The following is a 22,361-nucleotide window of genomic DNA, read 5'->3' on the forward strand; positions in this document are numbered from 1 at the left end:
TATGTGCCCTGTTAGCAGGGCTGCATTTGTGCTGGAAAGTTTATTAGGATTGGGCTATAAGCTTCCCTACTGCACTGCCAGGGAGGCAGTGGAGTGACTCATCATGAAAGAAAAAGAGAGAGTGAGAGAGAGAAAGAGTGGCTTTTCAAACTGGGGAACAATGCTTTGGGTGCTGCCAGCCTACATGCTGTTTCTGTCTTTCTCGTTGCAGGAAGCATGTATAAGAGCATCAAAACAGTAACCAAAAGGCACTGCTGTATTTCTCCAATGAGCCACTGCGGTCTCTGGCTTGGTCTACGCATACAAATAATGTGGTGGCAGAAACCTGAGTAAGTACCAAAAGGCAGTCCCAGCTTAGACTACAATTCCGGGAAGACCATTTTTGACTGCTTCCCTACACAAGCACCTCTCTGCAAGTAAAAAAGATAGCACATCAGGGAGAAAGATCCTAGCCCAATCTTGTCACTGTTATGCTTCTTTTCTAATTGTAGAGACATGTTCATTTAACAGTGCATTCTAATGTGACCCACCACCTGCAGTTTAAGTGGAACAAATCCAGTTTACCACTTCAGAATTTTGCCCCCTCCTTCTGCATGTGCTGGCTAGTCCTTGGGAGGTGCAAGGGCAAGAATGGGGAAAAGAGTACACGTGTGTGTGCCCACACGCACCTGCAGTTTGGCGGGGTTGTTGTTTGAAGATAATTACTTGCCTATAGCTACATAACAATTAACTGATGAACTACAAGGTTGTGAAATTTATGGTGTTGAGCACTGGCTAATATTTTTAATCACTGAAAAATGACACATGAACGTCACAACTCGCACAGTTTCCTTTATGTTGTTCATGGAAAGGGAGTTCCTACAAGAAACTGTTTCTATTCCCCCTTTTCAACTTTCTAGTACAGCCTCTAGTACAGCCCTTTATACCCTCCCCTAGGAACAGAAATATTTGTACAGGCCTGCTGCTGCTCTGGAATGCTGCAGCTAATTTTGACAGCACATTCTACAGCATGATTCAATGCTGGCATGAGCACAACTACTTGCTTATTGGGAAGTCGCATGCGCAGTAGCAGAGAGGCACAGCAGCTGGTGCTAGAATGCCAGCAGAAATAAGGGCATGCAAGCAGTCAGGCATGACCTCTAACTCAGTGGTAGAGCTTGCAGAGAGAAGGCCCCAGGCTCAATCCCTGAACTGGAAGAGACCCAAGCCTGTTAGTGCAGATAGTACTAAGCTAGATAAGGTCTTTTCAACCTTCTTATATTTCAAGCATCACTCTTCCAAGTGCCATCTTCTGTAGGTACTGTTTCCATGAGTGTCTCCACGTAGACAATGGCTATGCAAAAGAATAGGCAGCTTGGGGCTTTGCTCTGCGCTCTCCTTCCCCAAACCGGCGCAGTCATATTTTACTCAATGGTATCCCAACCATCTCTACTTCCAGCAGGTTGCACCAGGTGGGGAATACCATATAATCACCATGACTGTGGGGCCAAGTATCATCTGCTAAATTGTGAAGTAGCATTAGTTGAAAAGCACTGTATCAGTCATCTGATGGAGGCAGCTTCCTACGTCAACAGTGAAATCCCATGCATGGATTGTAGCCCAAGGCATTGTGTGTCCTGCCTAATATACTATCCTGCCAGTGTTCTTAGACCTACTGAACTCCCCCAATCCCTTCCTGCCACTCGATTTTCTTGTTCTGTACCACTCCCATCCTCACCCACTGATAGTATTCCTCCAAAAACACAATGAAGTATTCTATGTAAATGCTGATATGGATTATTTTGATGAGAGAAGGTATACATCCAGAGTGCAGACCTCAAGCTTATACAAGTAGCAAAGTGGGCCAAAAGCACTTCAGATAGCTCTGCATGTACAGATTCTCAGACACTGTGTATGCAGCATTCATACACCTCATAGCTTCCCTTGAGACCCCTGAATGCAAACACAGCACAACAAGACTCCAGCAAGCAGGTTAAGGGCCTACTAAACGAGATGCCGGAGTAAGCTGAACCCTGAAGAGGTGTTTTTCATGTGCCCTGAATTTTATGTCAGACCACAGACTGAAGAGACACTGAAGAGAAGAAAGCAGTAGGTATGTTCAGTACTGCTCACCAATGCACTCCTTTTAATATTAGCTTCCATCTCCACTTTACACTGAGAGACCGTGTAGATGTTAGGAATGTCAGAGTAGGACCAGGGAGTCCCAGGGTTATATACTGCTCTGCAAGGACTAACCTTGGGCTAGTTATTATCTCTCAGCCTAAGCTACCTCACAGGGTTATTGTGAGATAAAAGGGAGGGCAGGGGGGAAAAGAACCTTATATGCGCTATGAGCTCCTTGGCAGAAGGGTGGGATGGAGTTGTAACAAACATGTAAGTAATATAGTTACTGTTTGAGCTTTAAATCACAGCCCTTGATGGAAAAAGGTTGCCATTTTTGTTTGGATTTGGTAAAAGCAGCTGTCTGCCAGTCAGATTGTTTACTGAAAACAAGCATGGTTTCTTGCAGACCATGGTCTAATGATGTATTCCACAGAATCTGCCCAATACAAAGTCTTTCATCCCACACTGGCAGCACTCCCATTCAGTTACAATGCCCGTAAACACAAGGCTTCCTACAGTATTTAGTCATGTTTCTGAAAAGCCAACAATGGATGCAAGTGAGTCACCAGCATTATTCTTCCCAGTCTGTTTGCTCTCCATTGTCTGTGTAATGGCAGTGTTTGAGAGAAAGATGACTGCGCTGCTGAAATTCACATGGACTCATTTGTGGAGGGACATGGGTTCCTTCACCCTTGCAATTTGATGGAGACTAGAGTTCACGCACTTGAGAACTCTTACGTATTCACTATATTTTATTTATAACAGTTTCCATCCCCACTTTCCAATTCAAAAATGCTTAAGGTAGCTAACAGCACAAACTAAAAAACACATCAATACTGTTCCATAACTGGACTGTCCAGTCAGACAGTTGTTTTAGGTAGTGGGAACTGCTTTTACCTACTACTACTCCTACCCCCGCCCTGATTTTAAAAATGAAAAAAGGAATGAGGCTTTCTTCTCTCCAAATTTCCGCTTTTATTCATTTTCCTGTTCAAACCCAGAAAGCACTGCAGAAGCAACAGCAGCAGCGGGAAACAGGTGACAATGCTGACAATGGAAGTGGCTCTTTGCATTTTGACATGACACCAGGAATAAAACATGTAATGTAATGTAAAACATGTAACATAATGAAAATCACCAGGAATAAAACATTACATGTAATGTAAAACTGATGTATTACATTAATACACCAGTGGTTCTCAAACTGGTGGGTCTCAAGCCACCAGCTGGAGAACCACTGCCTCTTTCCCTTTAAGGGGCAAGGGAAGAAGGAAGGTAGCAACACGATCCTGAGGACCGTGCCGCTGTGAGGAAAGAGGGGGCTTTATTTTAATATATCTTACCTTCTTCCGGGGTCTAGGTGGTGCCATGGAGCCCAGTGCCATGGGCTCCCCATGACTTGTAGGAAGTAAAAAAAGATGACAACCCACTTCTGGGTTGCTCCTGCAAAACTAGAAGTGGGTCGCAATTGTTTTTTTCACTTTCTACAAGCCACGGGGAGCCCTGAAGAGGGCTCAGCGAAGCTCCCCACACCACGGCAACAGGTAAAATATGTTGAAATAAAGCCCCCTCTTCCCCCACAGCGGGGGATCACTGGGGATTACATTGCTGCTTTCTATCTCACCCCTGCAAAAACTTATCCTGGTTCTCAAGCTCCAAGAGAGTTTGAGAACCAGTGTAATAATAAAATAAAAAGTTGCATATCAAAGAATGCACATTTGGGAGAAAGCAAAGAAAATCTAAATAATTATGTTTAAACTATTCTGCTTCAACTCTAGAATATTTCTTTTGTGAACAATAATCCCTCTGTCCAACTTTTTCTATGTGACGGAAATCATTCTGGATAGAAATTACTGCATAATTCACTTAGCATTGGATCAATTCCCCTGGAGTGGCATCCCTTTTTGTTTCTTAATTACTGCTTTAAAAAGACACAAAGTACACAAAAAGACACAAAGTAGATACTTGCCTATAGTAAGTGAAATTTTTGCCAAGTAATCAAGCTCAAATTATCACTTCGCCTTATCTCCAGGTCAATCAGAGGGCAAAGCCTTTCAGCTCTGAAATTTAGTTTCTCAAGGGCAGACAGGCACCAAGTTTCTCAAGCAGCAGACAGGCACAGCTCCTTAGAAGCAATTTGTTAACCTTTTATTCTCCTTCCTTCTGCTGCAGCCTGGTTCTGCTTTGCAAATGCTTGCAAAGCAGGTCTGTTTTTTGAAACACCAGGATGGGAATCCTCCTTTCCATCTGAAGCAGGCTACAATTCAATGCACCCTTACTTAAGAATAACACCCATGAAAAGCAGTGGGTCTACAGTGAGTAAAAAGGGTTGCACATATATGCAGCTGCATCTCTCTGCTGTGAATTGAATTGCACACTCCCAGTTATGTGTTATGGGTTGTATCTTGTACATAGAGCTTCTGGCATAACACACCAGACACCTTAAAGGTGGATTTGATTCATGGTCCTCCTGCAGTGGTTCCCAACCTTTTTCATTTGCATATCCCTAGGCAGCCCATTTCCATAAATTGTACCCTTCATATTAGCAAAATGTTTGTAATTAATAATACAAGCCCTCATCTCGTCTATATGAAAGCCCAGACTTCATGTATTTATTACAGTTTTCTCTTTTCTTCTGAAGAACAGAAGATTCTGCCTTTGCACTGTTTTGCACCAGAAGTGTGCTGAGAAATTCTGGGTGATTGATCACTTTCCATATTATTTTTCAGATTTTTTACTCTGCTGGTTTTCAATCACTGGTTCATACATGAATTGATGACCAAAAACTAGCTATTGGTGGGGCTTTCACAGCCAACTAGCTACCTCCCTTCCTGCCTTGCAAGGCATTCTGGAGCATGACCTGCCTTTTTCTGCCATTATTATATTCTTTTACAAGTACCCCTAAAGGTCCTGTTGAGTGTCCCTGGGAGTACATGAATACCAGGTTGGGAACCACTGTTTCACTGGTATGTTGTTTACAGTGCACTTACTTTGATAGTGCTTACAAAAAGGTGATGAAGACCAGAATTTAAAAAGAATAAAAATGTATCTTATGATCTTTTACTATGTTTTTAATAAATTAGAGACCACAGTTCTTAGGTGACAATTAGTGGTGGGTTATTTTTCAGGATCCAGCCTCGAGTAAAATCAGACAAAACTATAGTCGGACACCCCCCTAAGTTTAACCGACTTATCTGAAGGTCATAGAAAATTCCATGATTGTTGGCTTAAAACCTGCCCTCGACTTATCTGTGGGGTCGACTTATAGGCGGGTGTCTGCGGTATATGCAGGCTTTCCCCCCTTTCCATGGGAGGTACGTTCCAGGTTTTCCCCCACAGATACAGAAACTGTGGATAAGCACAAACCCTGTCTCCACAGCCCCTCCCCACGTCCATTACCTTTGTTTTTCTTCTTACCAGTGGTGCCAAGTAAGCATGTCACTTCCTTTTACACAACGCTATAACCAGATAACCTTATAGAAAGGCAAGCAGGAAGGCAGCCTAAATGCTAGAAGGACACAGGTAGAATGTAAACAGGAAGCAGGAAACTATTAACATTCTGCCTGTATCTCTCTAGTGTTCAGGCTGCCTGCCTGCTTGTCTTTCTATAAGCTTACCTGTTTATAGCATTGTCTCTTCCTTTACACTTGCTTGGCCAGTAAGAAGAAAATGGGGGGGGGGGGGGAGGAACAGAGAGCTATGGATAACTGGATCCATAGATACTGGATCTGTGGATATGGGAGAGACATCTATAGTGCAATATTCCAAAATTTCTATTTAGTTATGTTTGGGTTACACACTATATTTTGTCATAAAATACTAGAACGTTTTTTAATAAGAATATGGCTTATTTTTTAAAGCCACCCTGGGATATCAGAACTCCAGTACACATACCATGTCTTTATTCATTCAGCAGTTCTGTGAAATTTCACTGACAGGGAGAGCTTTTCAGAAGGGAAGTAAGGGATCAAACTCTATCTCCCCCCCCCCCCCCACTATTCCCTCCACTTCAACCCTTCTTCCTGTTCACTCTTCCTTCCCTCCTCTCTCAGCAATGACTTTTAAAAAATGTTATTCATGGACTGATTCATGGTCATATCAAGGGAACAGGCAGAAAATGTGGCAAAACTACCAATCTTTTGATGTGTACCCCTTTTCTAAAAAGCTACCATTGCATCTGAAAATGTTGACCAAATTTTTTTGCACTCATTCTTACTTATGTAGCACTGATTGTGCACAAATTAGAAAGGAAGTGTTACAGAATCAGAGAACTCTTGCCTCCAAACAAACATACAAAATCCTCCCTTGGAAAAAGCAAGCTTATTTGGGTGCATCTTTAATTAAATAAATACATGACACTACATAAGTAGCACTTCCACCATCAGGAGCTCCTTCCATGAACAGAAGGCGCTTCCATTAGCAGAGGGAGATCCCGATAGCAGAAACACCATGGAATAAAACACGTAATTGGAAAACATTTAAATAAATAGTGCCCTGTCCTGAGGCACGTATGCTTTTGATTATTTCACTCTGCAGAGTGCCAAGTACATTGATGGAACTATACACATAACAGATAATAAAATTCTAAAAGGTTATTCAACACAGAGCTTTTCCTAAACACACATTCCAGCATTTATTAGTCAACAGATATAACAGTCACCAGCTAGAAGCCAAACTTCCATGAGTAATGCTCTGATTGGCATGGGAAGTTTCATGAGTGACGTGTTCACCATTTCTCTTGCATGTCAGGTCTTGCTTTTTCCATGCACAGATACATATTCTCAGACACCAAAGAAACCAGGGCAGTCTTGGCTTACATGGATCTTTTTGATTAAAACCTGTGGAGCCCTTGTCACAGGCTCTTGAGAAACCATCATGGGCCTGAGACAACACTGCTTTTTAAACCTTTTGTAACATGTTTGTTTTACTGTTGTAAACCACATTAAGTGCTTTTGCCAAGGCAAAAATGGTCATATATGAATGCAGCAAATAAATATCTGGCTGTGCATCATAGCCTCACTGTTTATATGAGCATCACTGAGTGCAGGCAATGCTACTGCATACATTACTGTGTACACACATCATGGCGATGGCTCATGAACTTTTTTATTATAGCAAGCCACTGGTATAATTGTGTCTTAGTTTAGGTTGCATATCTGTTTGACCCAAACCCGTTGTTTCTGTCACCTTTTAGTTCTCTTTATAACTTTATTCCCAACATCCAGGGCTGCCTAGACTTTTGTAGGAGGGGAGAAAACCAAACTCTGTGCTGAAACTAAACTTCTGAATAAATTGTCACCCCCATTTACCACCGTAGTTACTAACAGGAAACCAGGCTGGGGTGGTAGAACACATGCATGGCATGGAGAAAGTCCTTGATTCAATCCTTAGGTGTCTCCAGATAGGGCTGGAAAAGATTCCTGACTGAAATCCTGAAGAGATGCCTCCAGTCACTATACACAGTACTGAGCAGTAATCAAATTCTATAGAAGACAGCTTCATATGCTCATATGAGAATGAATAGAAAGCTAGTGCCCATTTTCTCTGAAAGAAAGCATGTTGGTCACTAAATATCATGCCTTGACCAGTGGAAAACCACCACCCCGCAACATGGGTTCTGAGTTGTCACTATAAGCTATCCACACACTTACAAAGGTAGTATTTATAATTACTAGCACCAGAAAGCTAATTTTTAAAAAGGTGAGAGATTCTTTGAACACCCAGGCCTTTGCCAGACATCAGATTTCATGATCACACCAAAACATGCAGCTTCACCATTACTCCCAGCTTAGATGTAATAGATGAGAAGCATGGGCAAATGCTATTTTTCAGCTCATTGTTTAGTTACCTTTGGTTATCAATATTTATATTTATTGTTGTTGATTAAGGGCCCAATCCTATCCAACTTTCCAGTGCTGGTACAACTGCAATGCAGCCTTGAGGTAAGGGAACAGATGTTCCCATACCTTGAGGAGGCCTCTGTGACTGCTTCTCCATCACAGGATGCAGCACAAGCCCCATTGGCACAGCTGCACCGGCACTGGAATATTGGATAGGATTGGGCCCTAAGTTTGCAATCCAAAACACACTTATCTGGAAGTAAGAGCCGTTGAGTAAGATGGAACTTACTTCTTAGTAAATATGAAAAGGATGTAAGTGTAGGAACTATTTTAAACTATCAGCTTTTAGAGACTCATAGAAGACTTCCATATTCTATCAGAACATTTTGCAAGGGAATAAGAAACAAAGAATGTTTTATTTTCCTTACCTCTATCACTCCCATTTCCTGTACCAGGAACAACATCTGTTACATTAATATCATGAACAGAATCTGAAAAAATGAGAAAATAAATATCTTCTGAAAATATTTCAGGGGTGGAGCAATATAAAAATAAATACCTGAAGAATACACCACCTCATAGTTATTTTCCAGTTGTACATTTACAAACATGTCATACACAGAAGGCAGCAATAAGCAAGAAGGCCATTCCTTCAGTTATTATGCTATAAAAAGCTGAACTCATTATCCAAGTAGTTGGTATTAAAATATCAAGCTACAGAGAATCAAAGTGCCAGACATATTAGCAACAATACATATTCAACCATGAAAAAGACGCAAACGATGATGTCTATAATGCATCTATGATGACGCAAATTTTATTTATTTATTTATACCCCGCCTTTCCACCCCACTCAAGGGCCCTCAAGGCGACTTACAAAATCAAAAAATCAATACAATAATGAATAAACAATACTAAAAGTTAGTTCCCTTTTAGGTTTTATTAACACAAGTGACATTTCCAAAACTTGGAAAGTATTGTGGCTCCCTTCTATTCAGCAGTGACTGACAGCCCAATCCTAAACTGCCCAGAGTGTGGGGCTGCTGAAGCACCAAAAATGGCTGCTGAGGCATCCCGAGTGCTGTCGGGCAGCTGCCGCCGGCTCCTTGGGGGGGGGGGAGTGGATGTTTGTCCCCTTCCCCTGGGTAAGGAAAGAAGCCCCGCATTGCGGCAGCTCTGGGAGTATGACAAAGAGTTCCATATTGGGCTGTGTGGCCCAACACAAAGCTCAGGATCTGATGGAGCTCAGCTCCACAGGTCTCTGCCCTTCTCCACCTTGCTCCCTCTCCCCAGCATGACTCCACTCTAGAATATGTATAGTAATTTTCCCTTGCCTCTGAGCAAACCCAACCAGCCCCCTTCCATCTGAGAAGAGGCTAAAGGTGGGGGGAAGAGAGGTTTCAGATCAGAATACAGAACATTCAGGTAACTTGAACACCAACATGTTTCATTTTATTCATTTAAACATTTATAGGCCACTTTTCCACATGGAAAAAGTAGCTTACAAAATAATTTTATGCATTAACCCTTCAGCTCACCCTATTCAGGGAGAATACTGGACAAATTGGGAAGGATTCATAGGACAGCAATAAAATTTTTAAAGAATTTGGAAATCCAGGATGAGAAAGGCTTAAGGAACCATGTATATTTTGCTTTGGGGAAAAAAAGAAGGGGGGAGATGGATATATCCACTGCTTTCAGATATTCAAGAAAATCTCAGAAAAAGAAGGGAATGATGGTTGCTTTGTTCTCAAAGGACTGGGCACAAAACAGGCAATCTCAACTATAGGAAGAGACTTGGTAGAAATTATAGGGCAATTTAAAGCAAAAAGTTGTTCAGAAAGGTTGAAAGATTTCCTTTTCGGAATAATTTTATTAGACAGGTATTCAGAAGGATTGCTTTAGATACAGAATTTCCTACCTTACAGAAAATACGATGTTCACAATACAAGCAGAAGGATCTGGTTAGATGTTTATCACAGAGTAAGTCTCATTGAATTCAATGGAGCTTACTTCTGAGTACACATGCCTAGGATTGTACTGCTAAACTAGAGTTGTAACCAGGCCATGGGTTTCTCCCCAGTAAGTCTTTGCCACTTGCATCAGTTTCATGATGTACCTCTTTACACTTGTTCAGGAGAGCAGCATGAAGGTTATATTGGGTCAAAGGATCAAACATTTCTGGGCTCTGACAGCTGCCTGCTCTTTTGGGATACCACCACCAGCTATTTCTGGATCTATGTTCACTTGTCTGCTTATTTCAGGTTCATTTGTATTTTTGTCATTACACTCTCAAAAGTATTTCTGCAGACTAAGAGGTACACATTATAAACAACAACATGAGATAAAGATAAAAGGCTCCAGGGATTATACAAAGTTAGTAGTCTGCCTTAATTTTTCTTCCAATGCTGCATTACATTGCCATCTGCTGGATAAACAGCTTAAATAAAATAGATATCTCTCATCATCATAATAAACTAATGGTGCAAACTACTTAAAAAGCTAATAAAAAAAACTACTTAAAAAGCTAAACAGTAGTTATATCTGTTTGAAATACTAAAACCAATTTACTTTCAAATAAATGCTTTTAAGGACAGGGCATCAACCATCCTTAAAACCATACCAATTAGAGTGGCTCAAACAGCTTACAAATTATTACTTTTACAACTATAAAGTGCCTCTGATACCATAGAAACATAAATATGGCTGCAAACCTATACATACTTACTTAAGAGCAGTTCCATTGGTCTAAGTGGGGCTTACTTTGAGTAGACATACATAATATCAAGCTACAAGATATCTACACAATCAAATACTGTATTCATGTTTCAAAGAGGCAGTCATAAAGGGAGGAATGCGCATATGTTTTCCCAATCGATAAATTAGTTCCAGGACACCACCATGTGCACTGCTGATGTTCTTTGACACATTCTGTGTGTCAATACTGAGTTCTTTAATCTATGACTTTAACCATGTATAAGAATATTGTGCAACTGTTTAATCAATTAGAAATCAGTTCAGCGTTTATTTGTTTTAAAATAATGTATCTCTTTCTAAACAGCAAGTTGTTTTATTATGATTCAAAGCCTGTCTTCCCTTAATATTTTCAACCTCCTTAAATTACTAGTAGTTACTGGCCCTTTTAGATTCCACAGTTTGTTTCATTTGAAATGCTCAAGGGAGGAACCCATTATTAGCAAACTGCTGTAGCAACCTAAAACTGAGTAGGGTTTTCCTTTTAATTAGGAACTGAAACCTAAGGTCTCAAGCTACTTTCAGTTACTGTTTAAGAAGGAAACTAGCTTAGCCCAACAACAATTAATGTTGATGTCCATGACCTTCATCAAGGTCATGGAGTGCAATAGGGATCTGTGCTGGAAAGAGCAGGAAATGAGCAAGGAAACATATGATCTTACAACCTACTCACAATTAAGACATCCTTTGTTACCAACCCACAGTATTTTTATATACAAACCAAGAATTAAATGCAGCTGCCCTGTGCACTGATTATTTAATATGCATTGGGTAATGTCCCTCTTTCACAGGTGAAAGAGAGACTTCAATGTAGTTTAAGCAACTTCATAAAATGGGACACCTGTACACAGGAAATGAGTGGATCATGCCATCTAACGAAGTCTGTTCAGGCTTTATAGCCAGACAAAATGTTTTGAAAAGAGCATCTGGTCTTTTAAAGTGAGTCCCTACCTGTCTTAAGAAATAATCTTGATTTTAATGAGTCTTGTTACTTTATAGCAGGGCTGTGGGAATCCAGGCCTGGAGGCTGGATGCAGCGTTCAGGTGGATCTGTTCATCTGATGAGAGGACCTTTACATTCCATTCCTGCGCAGCTTGTCCTCTTGGTAGATTTGGGCAACAGAACATGCCAGGCAGTCGCATCTGCCTGGACGTCCTGTCGCACAAACGTCTGGGACACTGGGCAACAGACACAGCTGCCCATAGTGTCCCAGAGCCCAGATCTACCCTGGAGAGGTAGAACGGAAAGCTGTGGTCCAGACACAGCGGTTGCAACTTTGGGTGCCACCGCTTTACAGTCAGGTACTACTAGCTATGATTAAGAGCTTTTTCATAAAGTGAACAATTTGTCTAAAGATGTAACAGAACAAAGCATCTTCGTCTCTGTGCCTGACATATGTAGAAGAGTTAAATGCCGTTTGACTACTTTGGCATGGAAGGCATGTTGCAGCCTTCTCCTAAAGAGAGTATTTGCTTCCAAAATTACTGAAAGACTGCCACATTTTCTCTTTGAGAATTTAATACACTTTTATCAAAGGCATTTGGAAATATTTTTGAAGCGAAAGGTATGACATTGTCTTTCCACTCGTTTTCATTCCACACTATAGCATACACAATGACTTTATCTTCCATTTCTAGTATTATTTATTCATCGAACTTCCTGCAAGCCTTCTCTTGCTGTTATTTTTGATATTCAAATAAAAACAATCAAGCAAAAGGTTAACCCAAGGAATAAGATGTTTGTTTGAAATGCACATAAAATTATATATATTGGATCTTCAATTTTACAGACTAATGTCAGAAGGGGTCCATGTTAATACTGAAAGCCCATTAAATCCAAATACACTGAAGTCAATGGAGACATCTGAGAGCAAAATATACATGTTTAGGTTTCAATGAAGGAGTAAATGTCAATTGATTCCAAAGTTGGTTAAAGTGAGGTCCATTAAACCAAGAGTTCACTGCATAGGGAAATGTAGAGAGTTATTGCATTTAGACATCATGTTTCCAATCTTCCATGAGATAGTTTTGAGGACTGTATGCACTCTCTGTCCCATCCTCTCTCATGCACAGATTAATAAAGAATTGCTTTGTTTAAAGGGAAAAAAGTTTTCTCTTCGAGGGAGCCTTCCAAATCCAGGACTGAAAACTAGAATCAAACTGTGGTTTGCAATCCTGGTTTAGATGCTCACTCAAATAACAATTTGCCAGTTTAGTTATATCAGCAAACTATGGGTCAACTATGTGTTACTTTAAGCACACACCACCAGACTGGGGATAAAAATCAGGACTGTGAGGCATGGAGGCTTAACAATCCCACAAAATGGTCTCAGATCTGAATCACCACCTATTGCCCTATCAGCCAAAGAAAAAAGCATTCATGGGTGCCATGAACGCTGCACTCCCTTGGGAAATGGTGTGATAAGGAGTCTCAAATATCCCCGCACATCCCCCTGCATCACTAGCAAAACCAAAAGGTGGGGCAGGGGCAGTGTGCCCTGAGTGTCAAATCCACCCAAGGCACCAACGAGCAATAGACCTGACCTCCACCTGGGATCTCATTGAAGAGGTCAGGTCTATCCTTCAATCTGAGGGGCTGGTAGTCCAGATCTCCACGGGGGGGGGGGGAGTGTGTGCATCTTTCAGCAAAGGGGAGACCTGGTTTTTGCTTCAAGCTGTTGGTAGACCTGGCCTCCATTGGGAAATCTCGAGGTGAAATCCAGGTCTATCTATAGGTTTGAGCAGCCTGCCCTGGGTGTCAACAACCCAAGGAATGCCACTGCAGTCCCCCCCCTCCAGCTCTAGTAGCTATTTAATCTTTTAAAAAACCAAAGATGTGCTTGCAAAGTGCATGTATAGTTTTGCCCCTATGCTTTGATTAATCCAGAAAGGCATCTGTTAACTTATGGATGAGAGTGCAAGACTGTGCACAAAGTCACACAACTTGCAATGTCTGAATGCTACCAAAAAATTCATTTTGAACAGATGCAGTAATATTGCCATAATTTTTTGCATTGGTTTTTCAGATTGGAAAGCCAGGGCTTCCAGTTTCAAAAAAAGAGGAAATGTTACACTTACTATAAATAAACTTTCCTGTGTTGAAAAGGAAATTGGACATGAGCACCCAGTAAACCATCATGGCTCCAATAAGAGACACCATTGAAAATGCGAGGCTGGACCATTGACCAAAGGATCCAAAATAATACTTGCAAACATCTGGGAACTCCCAAGTTGAGGTATCTGTTGAAGCTGAAAGAACAAAAACATATGAAGAGCATCCATGTAGCAGGAGGTTAATACCAGTGGCGTAGCTAAGGGTGTGTAGGGGGGTAGCAGTTGCACCAGGCATCAAGCTTTAGGGGAGCAACAAGCTGAGTTTGACACTAGTGACCAAAACTGTGAAAATCTTGGTACATATGAAGAATACCATCATGTTATAAATCATTGGAAAGGTAATTTAATGCAGTATGCAATGAAACCAACTACATTGGAATATCTGTATTATATCAAATGTTATGGCCAATTAACCAGAAAATGAAAACACAACTGCCTTATGGAACAAAAAGTAGATTTCTTTAACTCAAAACCAACCTGAGAAAGATTGTTCTGAGACCCAATGACATGTTATTATGTTATTGATATGACACAATGATATGTTATTATGATACAGCATGGAACCAATAAGGTGTTAATATGAGTCAGCTCTCATTTCCATATATCATAATACAGTTACCCCTGCTAATTGGGTAAGGATGCAATTCTTCAAGTGGTGTTCTTCTTATATTTAGCAGGGGAAGAATAACATTTTCGGCCCAGCACAGTGTCTCAAATGAGTGCTGATGTGACATTATTGTTTTATGAGATGGAATGCAATGCATCTGTTTTAAATTATATGTTGCTCTGAGATACTTTTCAATGAAGGGCAACTTACAAATTTACTAAATAAAATAAATACTTACGTATCATTGTCCTTGATTTGACAACTCTGTAGCAGCAGTAAAGTGACAGCAGGCCCATTAACAAAATAATACAGATCCCAGTAGTAAATCCTGCCTGTTAAAAAATAGATCTATAAATATTAACTGTATCAATTAACAAATGGTGCTTTGATGTAAATAAAATAATCATCCGCATTATTGAATAGGATTTATCATGCAAGTATTTTTTTTCTGCTACCAAAAAAGTTACCTACCTGTTTTATTCCCCAGGGAATGCTTAGTATAGATGTGCCCATCATGGTGTTCCACATCATGAATCTAGTAAAACACATGAAAATAACATTAAGAAACTTAATTCAACTGAGGCCACTTTTTACAGTAAGTACTGCAAATTTATAACTAGCAAATACCAAAATGATATATCATGCGAACTATGTTCTTCACCTACATTGTTACTAAGCTTGAGTTTTTGCCATAACCTTCAGCACAGTCTTGTACTTTAAAAGCCATTCCCAATGGACTATATACATAGATTTCTTCTTGAGCAGGAAGTACATGATCAGGAGCCACCTACAAAAAGAAGAAAGTACAAATCATTTGCTAATAAATCTTTGGTGCGCTAACACAGTGTTCATTTTCTTGCCTCTGGACTGCAAGTCTTTTCTCATAATCATAGATAAGCAGAAGCATCATTAGGGTTTGCATCACCCAGTGCAAAAGCTCATTGTGTCACCCCCATGATGGACCTCCTCTCATACCAGACCATACAGAATAAATTACAGTATCATACACACAGCCAAAATGCAGTGGCATCACTAGGGTTGGTGTAACCCCTATTAACTTTAATAGTCTACTGAGTGCACGCTCCAAGTATGTCTGCTCAAAAGCAAGTCCCCTTGCGCTCCACGGGACTTACTCCCAGGAAAGTGTGCCCAGACTGCACTTGATCCTTTCCTTGGGCAGAGCCTGTCCTCCCATCGCCATCTTACAGATCAAACACGCTGCACATGGAACCAGTGCAGGAGAGGCCTCCTCAGAAGTTGCACTGGTCCTGAGTCCAAGGTGGCTGGATCCACTGCTGCCAAGGAACAAAGAGGCTGGGAAAGCATGGGCACCAGCCTTTAAACTACACGCCCCAGCTTGCCCCCTCCCCCGACCAATAGCTGCTCACCACGTCATGCAGGTGGGGAACCGGACAAGTTTACCTCCACCTGCATTAAAAGCTGGAGGGCTATTCTTTTAACAATGATAGTCAATGGGACGTAATTCTAGGTAAGATTGCAGCCTAGGATTGTTAAAAATATTCCTGCTTGATGATGTCACTTCCAGTCATGACATCACTTCTGGTGGGTTCTGACAGATTCTCATTCTACAAAGTGGGTCCCAGTGCTAAATGTGTGAGAACCACTGCTCTAGATTCTTGAAGGTGCCCTCCCATAGTAAAAAGGATAAAAACAGAGCCTTGAGCTAGTAAACTGAAACTTTTTTACATCTCGGAAACCTAGGTGGGTCCTGAGAGTGTGCCATTTTAAAAAGTGGGTCTTGGTGCTAAAAAGTTTGGGAACCACTGCAGTATGGTATTGCAGCATGTAAATATGTTATATACCTGAATCATGTTTCTACAAAGTTGAAGCACTAGTGGCTTGTGAATCAGATTTAAGAATTCATAGACTGGTACAGAGGCCATTTTCATGTGTCTTTTATGCAATAAAATGGGAAGCCCAGGCAAGACACTGGGTGTGTCCTATATTAAAGCATAAACACAGATGCCCTGCATACAGAGTTAAATAAGTCTGTCATTTTTCTTAGCAACACAATCACTCCTTGTTCTTATACATTCTAGTCATGCGCTAGGTCTCCATACATCTCAACCACTACTTCTTTTCCTTCCAGTTTTCCTGGATTATACAGGTATAACTTAATTATCCACTGATTTTTCACCCACGGTTTTATCTCAACACAATAAAAAAACACCTTTCAACTAAAAGGAAAAAGGTTTTAACAATAGCCTCGTTAAAGCGAGAGAGGGCAGCCAGTAGACAATCAGTCAGTCATTCTCTCTCCAGGTGCTTAGACCAGCTTCAGTCCGAAGCAAGCAACCCCTCCCTTTCCCCTGAGCACGTAAAAGAATGCTGCTAAGTGAAAGCAATTATCACCCCCTCCTTTCCTTCCCCACGCTGAGGCTCCGAGTGAACAGCAAGGCTGTTTTTAAATCACTAAGCAAAAGGACATTGTGATTTAAATGGATTTGCTTTAACTTTGCCATCCACTGGAGCTCTGGGAATGGAACCCTCACAAATAATGAGACTCAACCTGTAGATTGATAAACACTGACTAGCTGAAGGAGCAAGTAGTTCTCATAACCTTACTCAAAAGCTGACCTGACAGAGCACTGCCATGTGAATAATGCAAAAGAGGCCAACATGAACATCAGTCTACTTATCTGGTGTTCTACAGAAGTCCATCTTTTTCCTTACCAATGCCCTATCTGAAGGTGATGTGAGTCTGCTGTAGTAATGAATTCGCTTATTCATTGCTGAAGCTTCATTTGTAGCTCTCTGCAGATTGTCAGGATCACTAACAATATTTCTGGGTTCAATATGGAATGGCCTAAAAGAGAAAAGAAAACACCCCTTAAGCCAAAATTAAAAGAAGACAACCAGGAGATTTTAATGATGTGATAAATAAAATTTAGGCTTTCGGGAATGTTATTGTGAGGGGTGCCCCATGAAGGGGGTCTCTGGGGGTCACCCAGAGGGATGCCGAGGGTTGGCTCGTTGGTGTCTTGGAATCCCCTGGGTGGGTGTCTCCACCTCCCTGGGATTCCCTGCAGGGGGAGCCTCAGACCAAGTCAGGGGGAGGGGGTTCACTACACCCTTGTCTCCTTCCTGGAGGCAGGGCCTGGGGGGTCTTCAGGCAGGGGTTCCAGCTCCAGCCTCCTGCCTTCCCTCTCCAGAACTGCCTGTCATCACAGGCTTCCCTGCTTTTATCCTCCCCAGCCACACCCTCGGCTCCTCCTCTTCCTCCCTCTAGGCTTAAAGGGGCCCAGACCCTAGCCTGCTTCCCTCCTCTCTGGTGGTTAATGGGGATCCTGCCCTGCTTATTGCTCCAGTCAGGTGAGCTCTGGGATGACTGTCTCTCCCACCCAGCTGCCCTGCGTTTCGCCTGGTCAGCTGGCGAGGTGGCAGTGGCTCTGTGGCCAGGCGGTTCTGTCCCTGGGCCACAGCCAGGTAAGGCGGGGGTCGGACAAGGGCTCGACCCCTGACAGTTATTAATCTTCATTTATTAAAATATGGCCCATCAAAGGATCCCCACAGGAACTTCCAAAATCCAGGTTAAAAACAATAAAATATTATCAAATCGCAACACAAGATGAAAAATACAGTACTTATCAGAAGATATCCAGAACAATATTTCAGTCAACCATACTAAAAGGATACCAGATCAAAAGTGTATCATTCTGGCATCTCAATGCCAACAGGGAAGGGAAGAGAAATTAGCTTTCAGAGCAGAGAGTTCACATCCTTGGCATCACAATTGAAAATACCTGTAATATTGTTTATTAAAAATAGAAGAAATGTTTTAAAATATTTATATCCTTACCTTCCCCTGCATCAAGGACAGCCAACAGCCAGTGGTTAAAAAACAACAATGTACATGTACTGATAATTAAAAACAATCAACAAAAATAACAGCACAATCAAAACATAACAGCAGTATAAAATTAGCCAGGATTAAAAATTTCAGTAAAACATCAAGACAGCACAGAACAGTTATTCTCCAAACAAAAAACCAACCACTAAAAATGAAAGAAAAATGTTTTAGCCACCTCCAAAAACAGGCAGAGAGGGAACCAGTCGGATCTCTAATAGCTGGGTTCTGCATATGGGCCATCACAGAGAAGGCCCTCTTCCAGGTCATTGAAAACCATGTTTCCACTTGCAGCAGAACCCACAGAAGGAACTCTTCTGAGGACCTCAGGGGATAACATTAAAAAGGTGGCAGAGCAGCTTTTAAACTGATCCCTGGGGGAAGGCCGACAGGAGCCGAGGGGCATCCGGTTCGGGACTCCTCATCCCTATGGGATGAGGATGGGGAGGTTAGAGAACAACAAGACAAAGGCAGGGTAGGAGAAGAAATTGGGAAAGGTAGGGAGATGGGATGTGATAGACGGTTTGGCACAATGAGAGGATGCGGGGATAAAGGAGCGAATAAGCAGCCCATCCTGGGGCATTCCATGTATAAATGCTTTTATGCGAATGCCCGAAGTCTATGAGCAAAGGTGGGAGAACTGGAATGTCTGGTGACAAGGGAAAATATTGACATAGTGGGCATAACGGAAACCTGGTGGAATGCGGAGAATCAGTGGGATACCGCAATCCCGGGCTATAAACTCTACAGGAGGGACAGGCAGGGGCGTGTTGGAGGTGGGGTGGCCCTTTATGTTAAGGAAGGGATAGAATCCAGCAAAGTAGAGATTGAAGGTGGGTCCGACTCCACCGTAGAATCTCTGTGGGTTAAATTACCAGGCTTGTGTAGCGATGTAATACTGGGGGCGTGCTATCGTCCTCCAGACCAGAAATCTGATGGGGACCTTGAAATGAGGAAACAGATCAGGGAGGTGACAAGGAAGGACAGGGTTGTAATCATGGGGGACTTCAATTATCCTCATATTGACTGGGTCAATTTGTGTTCTGGTCACGATAAGGAAACCGTATTTCTTGACGTGCTGAATGACTGTGGCTTAGATCAGCTAGTCACGGAGCCCACCAGAGGACAGGTGACTCTGGATTTAATTTTGTGCGGTACGCAAGACCTGGTTAGAGATGTAAACGTTACTGAGCCATTGGGGAACAGTGATCATGCTGCGATCCGTTTTGACGTGCATGTTGGGGGAAGAACACCAGGCAAATCTCTAACAAAAACCCTTGACTTCCGACGGGCGGACTTCCCTCAAATGAGGAGGCTGGTTAGAAGGAGGTTGAAAGGGAGGGTAAAAAGAGTCCAGTCTCTCCAGAATGCATGGAGGCTGCTTAAAACAACAGTAATAGAGGCCCAGCAGAGGTGTATACCGCAAAGAAAGAAGGGTTCCACTAAATCCAGGAGGGTGCCCGCATGGCTAACCAGCCAAGTTAGAGAGGCTGTGAAGGGCAAGGAAGCTTCCTTCCGTAAATGGAAGTCTTGCCCTAATGAGGAGAATAAAAAGGAACATAAACTGTGGCAAAAGAAATGTAAGAAGGTGATAGGGGAGGCCAAGCGAGACTATGAGGAACGCATGGCCAGCAACATTAAGGGGAATAATAAAAGCTTCTTCAAATATGTTAGAAGCAGGAAACCCGCCAGAGAAGCGGTTGGCCCTCTGGATGGTGAGGGAGGGAAAGGGGAGATAAAAGGAGACTTAGAGATGGCAGAGAAATTAAATAAGTTCTTTGCATCTGTCTTCACGGCAGAAGACCTCGGGCAGATACCGCTACCCGAACGGCCCCTCCTAACCGAGGAGTTAAGTCAGATAGAGGTTAAAAGAGAAGATGTTTCAGACCTCATTGATAAATTAAAGATCAATAAGTCACCGGGCCCTGATGGCATACACCCAAGGGTTATTAAGGAATTGAAGAATGAAGTTGCAGATCTCTTGACTAAGGTATGCAACTTGTCCCTCAAAACGGCCACGGTGCCAGAAGATTGGAGGATAGCAAATGTCACGCCTATTTTTAAAAAGGGAAAGAGGGGGGACCCGGGAAACTATAGGCCGGTCAGCCTAACATCCATACCGGGTAAGATGGTGGAATGCCTCATCAAAGATAGGATCTCAAAACACATAGACGAACAGGCCTTGCTGAGGGAGAGTCAGCATGGCTTCTGTAAGGGTAAGTCTTGCCTCACAAACCTTATAGAATTCTTTGAAAAGGTCAACAGGCATGTGGATGCGGGAGAACCCGTGGACATTATATATCTGGACTTTCAGAAGGCGTCTGACACGGTCCCTCACCAAAGGCTACTGAAAAAACTCCACAGTCAGGGAATTAGAGGACAGGTCCTCTCGTGGATTGAGAACTGGTTGGAGGCCAGGAAGCAGAGAGTGGGTGTCAATGGGCAATTTTCACAATGGAGAGAGGTGAAAAGCGGTGTGCCCCAAGGATCTGTCCTGGGACCGGTGCTTTTCAACCTCTTCATAAATGACCTGGAGACAGGGTTGAGCAATGAAGTGGCTAAGTTTGCAGACGACACCAAACTTTTCCGAGTGGTAAAGACCAGAAGTGATTGTGAGGAGCTCCAGAAGGATCTCTCCAGACTGGCAGAATGGGCAGCAAAATGGCAGATGCGCTTCAATGTCAGTAAGTGTAAAGTCATGCACATTGGGGCAAAAAATCAAAACTTTAGATATAGGCTGATGGGTTCTGAGCTGTCTGTGACAGATCAGGAGAGAGATCTTGGGGTGGTGGTGGACAGGTCAATGAAAGTGTCGACCCAATGTGCGGTGGCAGTGAAGAAGGCCAATTCTATGCTTGGGATCATTAGGAAGGGTATTGAGAACAAAACGGTTAGTATTATAATGCCGTTGTACAAATCGATGGTAAGGCCACACCTGGAGTATTGTGTCCAGTTCTGGTCGCCGCATCTCAAAAAAGACATAGTGGAAATGGAAAAGGTGCAAAAGAGAGCGACTAAGATGATTACGGGGCTGGGGCACCTTCCTTATGAGGAAAGGCTACGGCGTTTGGGCCTCTTCAGCCTAGAAAAGAGACGCTTGAGGGGGGACATGATTGAGACATACAAAATTATGCAGGGGATGGACAGAGTGGATAGGGAGATGCTCTTTACAATCTCACATAATACCAGAACCAGGGGACATCCACTCAAATTGAGTGTTGGGCGGATTAGGACAGACAAAAGAAAATATTTCTTTACTCAGCGTGTGGTCGGTCTGTGGAACTCCTTGCCACAGGATGTGGTGCTGGCATCTAGCCTAGACGCCTTTAAAAGGGGATTGGACGAGTTTCTGGAGGAAAAATCCATTATGGGGTACAAGCCATGATGTGTATGCGCAACCTCCTGATTTTAGGAATGGGTTAAGTCAGAATGCCAGATGTAGGGGAGAGCACCAGGATGAGGTCTCTTGTTATCTGGTGTGCTCCCTGGGGCATTTGGTGGGCCGCTGTGAGATACAGGAAGCTGGACTAGATGGGCCTATGGCCTGATCCAGTGGGGCTGTTCTTATGTTCTTATGTTCTTATGAACTGCTCTGTAGGGCGAGAGAAGGTGATCCCTTGGTATCTTGGTCCTAAGCCATTTAAGACATTTCAGTCATGCCTTGGGATCTCTGGGGGTTCTGTTCCTGGAACCCCTACAGATGCCAAAACCCATGGATAATCAAATCCGTGGGTCTTGGCGCTTCAGGCCCTCCAAAGAAAGGAAGCACATGGCTTCACCAGCCCTCAGAAGGCCCTCTGGACACAACCGAAGCACAGCTCCAGTTGCATTTGGAGGATCCAGGTCTGTCCAAATCCATGATTCGGAACCCACAGTTAGTTAAACCTGTAGGTCCCAAATCCATAAGTAGGAGGCACGACCTGTAAAGATAATAACCAGCTTCTTGAATTGTACTTGGAACCAAACTAGCAACCAGTAAAACTGGTACAATAAAGGACTGAAATGGTCAAATAGTTTGGCTCTCAACAAAACCTGCACAGCCAAATTCTGCACTAATTAAAGTCTCCAAGTAGTC

At 42.5% G+C, this 22,361-nt stretch overlaps 1 protein-coding gene across 1 annotated transcript in view; it reads right to left on the reverse strand.

Annotated features, from left to right (window-relative positions):
* The window catches only part of SLC38A9 (solute carrier family 38 member 9), a 68,520-nt gene that overhangs the window by 35,177 nt on the left and 10,982 nt on the right, over nucleotides 1-22,361 (reverse strand). The window contains exons 3-8 of the mRNA XM_066614562.1: nucleotides 17,113-17,245; nucleotides 15,084-15,205; nucleotides 14,890-14,953; nucleotides 14,657-14,750; nucleotides 13,776-13,946; nucleotides 8,372-8,434 (exon numbers count right to left, since the gene is read on the reverse strand). Of these exons, the coding sequence (XP_066470659.1) occupies nucleotides 8,372-8,434; nucleotides 13,776-13,946; nucleotides 14,657-14,750; nucleotides 14,890-14,953; nucleotides 15,084-15,205; nucleotides 17,113-17,245 (647 nt within the window). The remainder of the gene's footprint in view (nucleotides 1-8,371; nucleotides 8,435-13,775; nucleotides 13,947-14,656; nucleotides 14,751-14,889; nucleotides 14,954-15,083; nucleotides 15,206-17,112; nucleotides 17,246-22,361) is intronic.

This window comes from Tiliqua scincoides, chromosome 2 (assembly GCF_035046505.1).
Source record: "Tiliqua scincoides isolate rTilSci1 chromosome 2, rTilSci1.hap2, whole genome shotgun sequence".
NCBI lineage: Eukaryota > Metazoa > Chordata > Lepidosauria > Squamata > Scincidae > Tiliqua > Tiliqua scincoides.